The 12354-nt window shown below is 31.8% G+C and overlaps 1 protein-coding gene across 1 annotated transcript; it reads right to left on the bottom strand.

Moving 5' to 3' along the window:
- Nucleotides 1-2288: 2288 nt before the first annotated feature.
- Nucleotides 2289-11149, bottom strand: LOC136235241 (probable serine/threonine-protein kinase WNK4). Its single transcript, XM_066024830.1, has 6 exons — nt 10479-11149; nt 7840-8329; nt 6572-6729; nt 5529-5844; nt 4215-4502; nt 2289-2831 (listed from the first exon to the last, which is right to left on the bottom strand). The coding sequence occupies exons 1-6, from the start codon at nt 10539-10541 to the stop codon at nt 2404-2406; spliced, it is 1743 nt and encodes a 580-aa protein (XP_065880902.1). The 5' UTR covers nt 10542-11149; the 3' UTR covers nt 2289-2403.
- Between the last annotated feature and the right edge of the window lie 1205 nt (nt 11150-12354).

The raw sequence follows: 12354 nt of genomic DNA, 5'->3' as shown, positions 1-12354 counted from the left end.
AGCTTTCCAACGCATTTTGAATCGCCTGAATCTGAGTCCGTATGAGGGAAATATGTTGAAAATACGAAAATGTGTCAAATCTGTCCTAGTGTGAACAATTGGACTTTTATCTTACAGCACCCATCCGCGACGAGGTGCACGCTGGGTGTCACTAAAACTCCTTTCTTCTGGTCCATGTTACTCCCGTGTTATCGCCTTAAGCCCCGACTTGGTTATTTGAACCGAAAACCTTGCGAAAATGCCTAGAAAACACACAGAGTGGCTTAGATACATAAAATGAAGAAAATATACAAAATCATTATTTTTTTTAGTGAAACTGAGTTTCAAGGAGGGAATGAAGAAGGTTAATCCCAACTAGGTTGGCACCAACCAATCAACTAAACCCCGGCCAAGAAACCAAAAAACTTTATTAAAAGGAAAAAAGAAAAGTACAATACAATCAAGGCAAATGCCTACTTAACAAAGCGAAAATACTCTGTCCTATCTGCATCTCTAAACACAGTATTAGAGCAAAAATAAGGAAAAGAGTTCCACCAACAGTTAGAGGTAGCTGTGACAGCAAACTTGGAAAGACAATCTGCAACTGCATTCCCCTCCCTAAAATAACTAGTAATTAAATACTATAAATTACGACGTTAACACTTAACAAGCAAAAAAACATAGAAATTTGGATTTAGGGGCCTAACAAGTAAAAAAAAAAAATTAGAGATTTGGATTTAGGGAGGGGCCTAACACTTCCCGGGTCATCTTGAGGGTGCTAAACTAGCACGCCATTAATATTTCTTGGAGACAGAGGCCGAAAGCACCCCCTAATCAGGCCCATTTATCAAATACCCAATCAAAGTTTTAAGTCAAATGCTCAATTTATCAAATACCTAATCAAAGTTTAATCAAATCACCAATTTTAACACTATATTCCTTGAATGTTGTGGAGACAGAGGGACCAGAACTACCCCTGGTCATGTTGGTTCCGGAGACCGGAAGGATCCAGGTGCCCCTAGGTATGCCTAGATGCTCAATGGAAGCATTTATGCCTTCTCAACTAAGTTTTGTTGCAGATCATCCTTTCTTATTTATTGTCAAAGAAAGTTTTCCGACATTGTTCTTTTTGTTTGAGCTGCTTCGATCCCGGTTCGAAGGACCGCTAAATCATGGTATAGCCTAATTTGACTCTTTTTACTACTTTTTTTTTTTTTTAAAGGAGACTTTTGAATGTTATTCATAAAATTCTAGCTATTTTATTGTTATATCTATTGCAACAATGTTTAATAAGTGTTTCACTAGATATGATTAACTACAACATTAAGGGCTCGTTTAGTTCAAGTTTTTTAATGGAATAACTATTCCATTGAATCCCTATTTCTTGTTTTCAGTGAATAGCTATTCTTTAATTTATTCAAGGAATAGCCTATTCCTAATATTGTATTTTTGTAATTTATAAAATTACACTTCATTAAATCTTTAACACTCTCTCTAACCAATTTCTCAAATCCTATAAATTTTGCCGAATCCATAAACGCGAAAAACGCAAACAAAACACGAAAATGTGAAAAAAATACGAAAAACGTGAATAACACGAAAAAGTAACAAAATGCGAAAAATACAAAAACACGAAAAAAATTAAAATGCGAAAAAGGGAAAAACCGAAAAACTAAAACGTGAAAACGCGAAAAAATGAAAAAATGCAAAAAAAAAATACAATAACATGAATAACACGAAAACATGACAAAATGTGAAAAATACGAAAATATGAACGAACACGAAAAATAAGAAAACTTGAAAAACGCGAAAAAATGTAAAAAAATGGAAAAAAAAACATGAAAATATGAAAAAACGTAATAAACGTATTTTTTCACATTTTCGTGTTTTTCACGTTTTCGTATTTTTTCATGTTTTTCGCTTTTTTCACATTTTTCCACATTTTTCATGTTTTTTAATATTTTTTTACTTTTCGTGATTTTGAATTTTTCCACTTTTTGTGTTTTCACATTTTCGTGTTTTTAACAAATTTTCAAGTTTTCTTTTGCGTTTTTTCACGTTTTTCTGTTTTTAATATGAAAAAATAAGAAATTACATTTGAGGGTAATGTTGTCTTTTGAATAAAAAAAATTATCTATTCTATTCTATTTTATGCCACCAACCAAACATAGGAATAGTTATTTCCAAACAATTTTTATTCCATTCTTTTCTATTCTATTCCTTTGGAATAATCATTCTATACCATTCCGCGAACCAAACGGCATCTAAGTGTTGCATATTATATTCGTAACAATTAGTAGATTAGGAGATAATATTTGAAACTTATTTATTCACATTTATTCACTAAGTTTATGTAATAATGATATTTACATTGGACATATATAGTGCTTTTCTTCCTTATTACAAAAACAAGTAAAACATCCTTTATGTTGTTGTTGTAGAATTTGAGGTCGATGAGATGTTTTTGTTATCGACATGAAACCCGACATTTTCAACATCTCCCACGGTTTTGAACAAGCGTCTCTTGTTCACTTCTTCCACGAGTGACCGATGTAGTAACTGGCTTCGAATATCTACTAGCGATCGATTTCTTGTTAGTTTTCGGGTCTTATGTTTCGATGTAGAAGCCGATCTATCTAGCATCACCTTACATTGTTTGTATGCAACCTTAGCAATTGCTTCACCTGTGTAAGAACTTGAATTGTCATGACGACATAATCTTGTTGAATTGTGCGTCCTTGTCATAATCGGCTGCTTATTTCCTCTTCTTGTGCTCGTTTCCTCACCCATAATGTAGTTCACGTTTGAATACGATGCGGAGTTTGAAGAGTTATCTGACGCCGTATCATCATCTGCAAAATCAAAGTTCGGATACCACTTATTATGAATTGGATTAGTATAATTATATTTAGCAGAGTTCGACTATATTTACCTACACTCCTCGCCTATTAGTAATCAACAAGTTGGTACAACAGTAAAAAAATCTCGTCGTGTAAATAAATAAATAAGTCTTGGTTGTATAGGCTTAAAAATATCGTCTTTTTCCTAATATGATAAAGTTTTTTATTATTTATTCTATTTAGAATAATCGAACTAAAAAAATTATAGAAATACCTTAACGATCCAACCACCATAAATCAACCAATGGTTGTTGAGATCGTAATAGCCATAACACATGTAAATTATATAAAGGTTACTGAAGTTTGGAGTAAATTTTAGAATCGCCACTTTAATAAATTCATTGAGTTTTTCTTTTCATTTTAATAAAGTCATTCTAATCAATTCACACCCAAAAAGTTATTGGAATAGTGACGTATCAACCACGTTAGAAAGAACTTACTTTTATGTATAACAGGATAGCCACATAGTAACCACATAGTAACCACATAGTAACCTACATTCCTCGCCTATTAGCAGTCAGCAAGTTGGTCTAACAGTAAAAAAATCTCATCGTGTAAATAATTCTTGGTTGTATTAGCGTGGCAATTTCGTGTTTCGTATCAAAATCGTGTCAATCGTGTTCATGTCCATCGTGTCATGTCAGTGAGGTTGTCTCTATAAATTGTGTTTTCGTGTCAGAAATCGCCATCCTTGGATTGTATAGACTTAAAAGTACCGTCTTTTTGCTAATATGATAAAGTTTTTAATTCTTTATTCTATTTAGGATAACCAAACTAAAATAAAATTCTAGGAAAATGTGTTGTCCCCATTTCAATGTCTCTTTCCATGTCTCTCTCGTAAAAAGTGGTTCCCGCTTAATTAAAATAATATATTTTGTGAGCCCAGGGGACCCACACAATAAAAAGTGACCACTTACTATGAAAGGGACATGGAAAGGGATATTGAAATAGGGACACCAGATTTTCTTCCAATAAAACTATTCTTGGACCTTAACTATCAGCTTAAACTTTTAGTTCAAACAGTTCCATGGCATGGTATTAGACCGCAACTATTTGTGGGATTTTTATTTTTTAAAAAAATTTCAAATAACCGGGGTTATCTCGGTACACCGGTCCTGTTCTTAACGGATCAATAACATTAACTCAAACTATATACAACCGGACTAGATACCTAGGCTATTCACCATGGAACCGATTGGTGTCCGATTCGGTTTTTAAGACATTGTGAGAAACCATATCCAAGCAAATTATCAATTTAAGCAACTTAAGTTAATTTGGAATGAAGATTAAATAGAAGAAATTGAAGGGATTAGAGGAACAAATATATATACATACCTTGGAGCCAATTAGTCATTAAGCCTGATAGAGATGCTTGAGAAGATGTAGGAGATGAGCAAGAATCAAAAATAGGATGATTTAGGGTATCTTCTTCTTGAAAAGAGAAAGTAATTTGATCCCATTTCTTCCAATTTGGAACTAAAGATAAAATCTCACCATCAATCATCTCTGCAATTTCAAAAGGCTCCCAATCATCTATATCAAGCTCTCTCACCATTTCCATGGCTACATCTGTTGATGTATCATCAACTATGTCAAATGGAAAATATATGTTCCTAACTGAACCTGCAACCAAACATCAATTCATCAATTACGTATCAAATTGATTGTCACATATATTAGGGGAACTCAATATAATGGATGTGGTTTGGTTGATTTGCAGATGGAGTTGTAAATGAGCACTCTCGACATTAGGCTTGAAAAAAGCTCGACCATGTGTTCGGTTCGATTTATAAACGAGTTTAACTTGAAAGCTCGCGAACAGGCTCGGTTATAGATTAATGAATAAGCTCGACTACAATGTTCATGAACAAGCCTCTGATCAAGCTTCAGATCAAGCTTCATTCGGTTATTTTTTTTTAATAATAGTATTTTAATAAAGGGGAAAAGGTAAAACTACTTAATTCTGTGTAAAACGTTAATTTTGTAGGTTTTAAAACTATATAGTTTTGTGTTAAAAAAAATTCAAATTAATTATTAACTAGCAGTTCGTCAGCAAAGTTCATGAACAGAAATAACAAGCTGCTCACGATCAAAATATTGAGTTCTAACAATTTTCTGGCCACCCAAGCATGAGTAGGCCAAAGCTCCGCTCGGCTTGGTTCGATTACAGTCTTACTTATAGATGGATTTCTATGGTTTTTTAGTTGCAAAAGGACTACTGAGGTCCTCGCCATTATCAAAACCAATGATTTTTAAGTTGACACTATGGTTTAACTCGATGATCACAAAATAGAAAATTCAAAAAATTAAATTTGTTTAATACCATATTTACTATGTAATCACATTTTAGATTTTCCAAAATCAATATTTTCATAGGTTTCTCTCTCAAAACATTCAGTTTCTTTATCCTACATGATTTCAAAACTAAAAAGTAAAACAATTAAAGTTACTTAAAATATCAGCGAATTTTTTTATTTTAAGGTCATCAATAGTCAAATTGACGGTGTCAATTTAAAGTAATTGGTTTTACTAACCACACGGACTTCATCCACTTTTTATAACAAAAAAAAACCCCACAAACAGGCATCTACAAATCAGCGAAACATTAGAAACTATATTTAGATATTATGAGAATAAGTGGAAGAGTACCATCTTGATTGGCAATTTGAACTTTGAGAAAGATAGTATCATCTTCAGTGTTGAGCTTTCCAGTGATAGTCATATTGGTCCTTAACGGTGGATTATCATACAATTGCAGATTTTCCAATTCTCTGACATTTAGGAATGGCATTATTTGGTTTTCAAGGCTGCTAGAATCTGATGTTTGAGATTCATAGGATGTAAGAAATGGATCAAGTAGTAGCTGTTTTGCTGATACTCTCTTTGAAGCAGGTGCTAAGCATTTTCCAACAAATCTTTGTGCATCCAAATCCTGAATCTTATAAAATGCTGCTGGTAGCTTCCCCTGCATTTCCATAAACAACAATTTAAGTCATGAACATTCTGCGTTCGGCTCGATAAAAGTTTAACCGTTTTCGATTTGATTTATAAACGATTAGGCACCATTTTGAAACTCGATTCGTAAACAAGCCGAGCTTGAGCACGACAAAACTCGGCTTGAAAACTCACGAACAGGTTCGTTTATAGGTTCGTAAACAAGCTCCACTAGACAAGTAAGCTTGATAATTCTTTCTAATAACATTATTTATATAAAGGGTGAAAGGTAAAACTACGTAGTTTTGTAAGCTTTAAAACTACGTAGCTTATGGATATAATTAATGAGATATTCGTGAGCAAAATTCATAAACAGAACTAATAAGCTGCTCGTGAGCAAAACTCGTAAACAAATAAAGAAGTTGCTCACGATCGAGTAGCTCACGATCAGATAAAATGAACCAAGCTCGAGCTCATTTATTTTCTACCTAGCTGAGTATCAGCAGTCAAAACCTCGGTTCGGCTCAATTGCATCCTTATATACTATAATGAATTATAAGCTCAGTTCGGCTCGGCTCCATTTGTGGTATAGGTAAGGGTTTTGTTGGGTTTTGTTACCTGAATCTAAAATTGCCTTGTGTACTGTTATTTGAGTCCAAAATTTACTCTAAATTAAAAACGCTAAGGATAAAATTTTATGAAAAATTTATACTTTATTTCAACTAATGATGTGTAAATAAGAAAGTAGAGTGTATTACCGAAATGACTTTCTTGTAAATCTGAGCTGGATTAACACATTCACTGTAAGGGTATTCACAAGTAAGCATCTCTATAACACACATCCCAAATGAGTAGACATCAACTAGTTCATTATATTCTTCTTCATATAATTCTGGTGCCATAAACTCTGGAGTACCTGAAACCAAGCAATCGTTATAAATTACTTAAATCTACTTTAAATTTTAATGGATTAATATATAAGGAGTCCGTGAATTTGGTTTAAAAAATTGATTATACACCTAAATTTATAAAGTGTTTCATTAATCTTTTGAACTTATTTAAATTAGTATGATTAACCCTCTAAGTTCACGTGGCGGAGCAAAAGAAGAGTTGGACAAATTGAAATGTACATCGGTTTAAACAGGTTTAAGAGGTCAATATATCATTATGAGCAAGTTTAGATAACAATTAGTCACTTTAAGCAAATTTAAACTACCAATGAGTCACTTTAAATAAATTCAGATGGCTAAATGAAATGAAACAAAACACCCTTTAAGTTTAGAGAGCCAAAGTATATATGCATTCCCCGAGCAAACACTGCAAATTACTTAATATACAATAGGCTCAATATTGTATACCGATTTGTAATTGATTTTTTGAAAATATTTTATTAGCCCTCTAAATTTATTTAAAAATGACTTATTAAACTCTGAACTTATTTAAAGTAATATATTGACCTTTTGAACTCGTTTAAAGTGATATATTGCCCTTTAAACTTGTTTAAAGTGATATGCTTTTCAACTTGCGTGAATCACCTCTTTGTCTACCACGTTGCACTAGGATGTTAATCATAATTCATGTCAATTAAAATTTTAAACAAGTTTAAAGAGCTAATAAGACAACAAGTTTAAAGCATCAATCAGTTTCTTTTAACTAAAGCCAGATAACTCCTATATTCAGCCTACATAATAGCTCTTGATCCTTTAAATACTACACTGCACCGAACTGTTGACTTTTTTGACTGAATTCGTTTTGATTTGGTCAAAAAAAGTCATAAATTTGGTACAATTCTGGATATATTTTCTCGAACATTCGATCCAATATAGCATCTAAAAGATCAACATCCAACCCTACTCGTTAGCTTCTAAACTTGTTTAAAACGACATAATTACCCCCTCTAAATCCACGTGGCAGATCAAGGGAGTATTCAGACAAATTGAAATACATATCACTATAACAATAGGATCACTTTAAGCAAGTTCAGATGGCTAACGAGACACTCTGTAAATCGCAAAATGTAAGGTACCTATAACACTGTGTGCAGATTGAGAAGCCCTCAAGACAGCAGCAAGACCAAGATCACCAATCTTAACTTGTCCAAGATGACCATTAACAAAAACATTATCACACTTAAGATCTCTATGAATAACAGGAGGATCATGACCATGTAAATACACAAGTCCATCCAAAATCTGCCTTGACCAATTCTTAATCCCACCAATCTTAACTCTTTTATACTTGTTCTTATACTCCCTTAGAGTCCCAGAAGTGAACATTTCTGTGATGAAATTGAATGTCTTTCTATGAACATCAATCCAGGAAGTGCAGAACTGGATTATTGAACTGTGATTTAGAGTGCTCAGAAGATGAACTTCTGAGTATAAACGTTGTAAATCCTCAGGTGAACCTACTATTTGTTTTAAGTTCACTTGATTCCATGCTACTTCCACTCCTGTTATTTCATCTATTGCTTTGTACACTGTTTTCATTGCTCCTCTTCCTAGAACTTCATCAAACTGTTGGATCAAAAAATAAACTTTCAGAGGTACAGATGAAGAGTATAATTGTTGGAAGAAAATTCTCTTTTCTTACTGTTTGTATTCATAGGTATTTATAAATTACAGACATCGCTATTGGTAAGAAACATAAGTCTCAGTAAATACAGACGACTCTTAACTCTTAATAAATACAGACATGGTTCTTGGACAATATAATCAGCAAAATTAAAGACTATATTAATTATAAGTTTATTATTTCAACGCAAACTGCAGTTTGAGATTATTAATTAGTCAAAGAAAATTAGTTGATTTAAGTATTAACAGGTGACTTGATAAAGATTAGGACATTTAACTTAATGCATTAAAGTAATTTCATTTACCAAATCAAAGTGGATTTGTTTATCTCAGTAAAATACTGCAATTTGTACTAGATGACAGATATGTTTACATATATTCAAGTAGAGCTTATCCTGGCTGTCACAATATTACAGTCAATCAAACCTGACAGAGTGTTTGTGGTGATCTCTCGAAATTTATAGGTGTTATATTAATATTTTTTTAAAGTGCTTTTACATAAAATATTTTCTATAAAATTTTCGATATTTTCTAGTAATCAGTGGGGCTTAAGCTGACTCTAGCTCTTCTAGATCCGTCTTTGGGATCAAATCTAATTCAAAACCAATTTTGGGTATCAAGTTGGTCAACTTGGCATATATCATTAAATCAGACTAAAATACTATTTGTAGTTATTTGACACGTGTTACTTTTTCATGTTGACATGTGTTATTTTAGAATGATCTGATTCTAGAATTAATGATGAATTTTAAGTAAACTTAATTTAGTTCAAAATCAAGTTTGAGTATTAATTTCATCTTTTACCTGACATTTAATTAAATTAGTCTAAAATGAAAGTGACAAATGTCAAATAGTTAGTAATCATATATTAATATATGTTATTTTGGACTGGTTTGATATTAAGTGTTTTTTTTTTTTTTTTTTTTTTGAAGAAAGTTTGATATTAAGTTGAATGGTCAAATTATCCAAAAATGATATTGAATTAAATTGATCCTATCCTAGTAGCCAACTTGAAGCCTCAAATTGATCCTTGATTCTTTAATTCTAAAAATATTAAATTGAAAGGCTTAAAATTGAATGAACGGTGAATATGGCCCTTGAAATTGACTGCCAATATTGGTTAAATATCAAATCTATCAACTCAAACTTCAAGTTAGTAAATTTTGACAGATTAGTCCCAAAACAATAAGTTTTAATAACTAAATTAAAACCTGGGCGAATCTATCAAATTTGATATATAAAATTTAATTTGAACTAAATTAATCCTAATTATTAATTTCAAAGGTTATTTTAATCCTTAATCCCGAATTAAATTAATACCAAACTTGATTTCGGATTCAAAACCAAATTGATACTTAATTCATGGCGCTCGTTTGTTTACCTAATGTTTGCTGTTACGGTTTGTTATTTGTTGTTGGAAAAAGTAAGCAAGGATTCCCTAAAATACTACTTTCTCAGGTGTAAAAAGGAAAACAAAAAGTCACTAACCAAACACTAACGGGACCTTTGGTATTCTATTGGGATATGGACAATGATAAAGGTTGAGATAAGAATAAAGATAAATGGTTGAGATAAAGATAAAAATATGATAGTTGGGAATTACTATTCAATTCAATGTTTGGTACGTAGGATAGGGATAGGGATAAAAATAATACATTTTACCATTTTAATCTTATTTAAACTACATAACATTAATTTGAGGGATAAGATGGACTTTTCCATTCTATTAAAATCGAAAGAGCTTATCTCATCTCCTTATGCTATCCCCTTTTGGATATAAGATTTGAGAGACAAGACTCGTCTATCTTTTATCTCTAAAACAAACATTCTTTTTATTCCTTAAACAAACACCTCGCTAAAACGAAAAACAATAACAGAAACTCAAAAATTAGCAAACAAACACTCCCCTTATTTAAAAGTTATCAAAAGGCAGTTGGCAAATTTCATAATAACAATAGAAAACAAATGGTAAAGTATGAGATGAAACATACTCAAAAAGTCGTATGAATATAATAATATAAACTAAAATTAAATAATAATAACTGGTTAGACAGCTAAGGAAGAAATTGAAAGAAAATAGAGAAAAACTTACCCGACCATATCTGCCAGTAGGATCCATTTCCACGTATCCATCTTCAAACTCAGTTTCATACATGCTTTAATTAAATATTACTATATAATAAAGTTTCAAAACACTTTCTGTATTAATGGAGAAAAAAAGTACGCTAAGAAAGAAGTAATTAAAGAAGAAAAGAGTAATTTAAATTTAAATGATGGGAGGAATTCCTTGATGATTTTCAAAAGAGAAAACACGAAAAAGAATCCAGAAAAGCCTTGAATAATCGATTCTCAGAATGATCCATGAAATTTCCACAACCACCAGAGAGAAATATCCGTACTTGTTCGTAACCATTTGGAAATAAAAAAAGAAAAAGTTTTAAATTCTGAGCAAAATAAATAGAAAGAAAGAAAGAAAGAAAGAAAGATGATGGATTTGACAAAGAGAATTACGTAAGTGGGAAATATGCTGTCAATCTCAATAATATTAATATGGTTATCTCTTCTAATTCTTCTTCTGTATGGAGACAAAAGGGTATAATAGGTATTTACTACCTACCGATGAAGAAATGGACATTACAGTGATGATGATGATGGAATAGTTCTGAATTTAAAGAATCTGTGGACACGCTTTGCTCTAAGCATTTGTCACTTTTTCTATTTATGACCCCAAAAAGATTGTAATAATCTCTCTAACCAAACAGAACAAACTACAAAAATGTTTATGGATTGCGAATACAGGAGGAGAGAGGTATATATATATATATCTCCCCGTTGAAAAAATAAAGTGAGTTGGATTATTATATCTTGATATATTATATTCGTGTACACTAAACTTTATCTTTATTAGTCACATAGTAAATTTAATATAAAAATTAGTCAATTTTTTTTATACGGGGCAATTTAGACGGAATCGAGGTGATCTAGACGGAATCCAATCGGTTAAAATTCGTTTTGGGATCAGAAAAACGTCTAGAGGGACTAATAGGAAAAATATCGAGACAGATTATTGATTTCGATGGGTCCTCGGCGGTCCAAACGGCCTTGGTTTTAAACAATGTGTAAGATTAGTGAAAATGATATTCCAAATAACTTTAATTCTTCAATTTTTTGGCTTTGATGTCATTTAACTGATATTTGGTTAGGAGATAGAAAACGAAAGTTCAGTGAGCAAGCTCAAAGTTGGTAATTTTGAAAAATAAAAAACGTCATTCCATTGTAAATGTAGTTCTAAATAACTTTAATTTTTTTACTTTTCAATTTAGAGATCGTCAGCAGTTATTTTGACGCATTTTACATTCATAAAAAGTCATAATATTACAAAAATGTAAAGTTATATCTCTTTTATATAATGTTTTGAAGTTTACTGACCATAATGTTAGTAGCGGTAAATTTAAGTGGACATGAGTGTAATTTACCCTATTATATCCTTATCACCCTTGTGTACTTGTCGAAAAATTAATTATGTATCTATCTAGAAATATTTTATTTATCGTTACATACTTGATCACTTCAATTCGTTTACACTGATGTAGTGATCTACTGAACTTACTTAAAAGAGATACGCACTTCGACTTGTATCTCAAGTTTAATACATAAATACATGTTTACAAATATAAAAAGGTAGTTAACATGGACACGACTACAAATATAAAAAGGCAGATGCATTGATACCCCTAAGAAATATTCCAAGAGAACATCTCTTACATGTGAATCAATGTCACCCTTCGGATCAAAAAGACTTTTAGGAACCATCTGATCTAAAGTAATGAATATTCGCTAAAGATGCGAACGGTACCTTTCATCCACGTGGATTGATATCCATTGTTTGTTCCAGTATCCATACGGCGTAGGAATGAGAGCCATTGGATCACACGAGGCGGTTATGCAAAATATAATAGGTACATGAT

This window comes from Euphorbia lathyris, chromosome 7 (assembly GCF_963576675.1).
Source record: "Euphorbia lathyris chromosome 7, ddEupLath1.1, whole genome shotgun sequence".
Classification (NCBI taxonomy): Eukaryota; Viridiplantae; Streptophyta; class Magnoliopsida; order Malpighiales; family Euphorbiaceae; genus Euphorbia; species Euphorbia lathyris.
The sequence above is the reverse complement of the archived record's forward strand: the minus strand, read 5'-3'. Positions and strand labels throughout refer to the sequence as shown.

Excerpts from the sequence above, each read along its gene's own strand:
- LOC136235241 (XM_066024830.1), bottom strand. The coding sequence starts at position 10,541 with ATGTATGAAACTGAGTTTGAAGATGGATACGTGGAAATGGATCCTACT. Across the intron at positions 6,730-7,839 it reads ATCTGCACACAGTGTTATAG|GTACTCCAGAGTTTATGGCA; the intron begins GTACCTTACATT and ends GCTTGGTTTCAG. Across the intron at positions 2,832-4,214 it reads AATGACTAATTGGCTCCAAG|ATGATGATACGGCGTCAGAT; the intron begins GTATGTATATAT and ends TTGATTTTGCAG.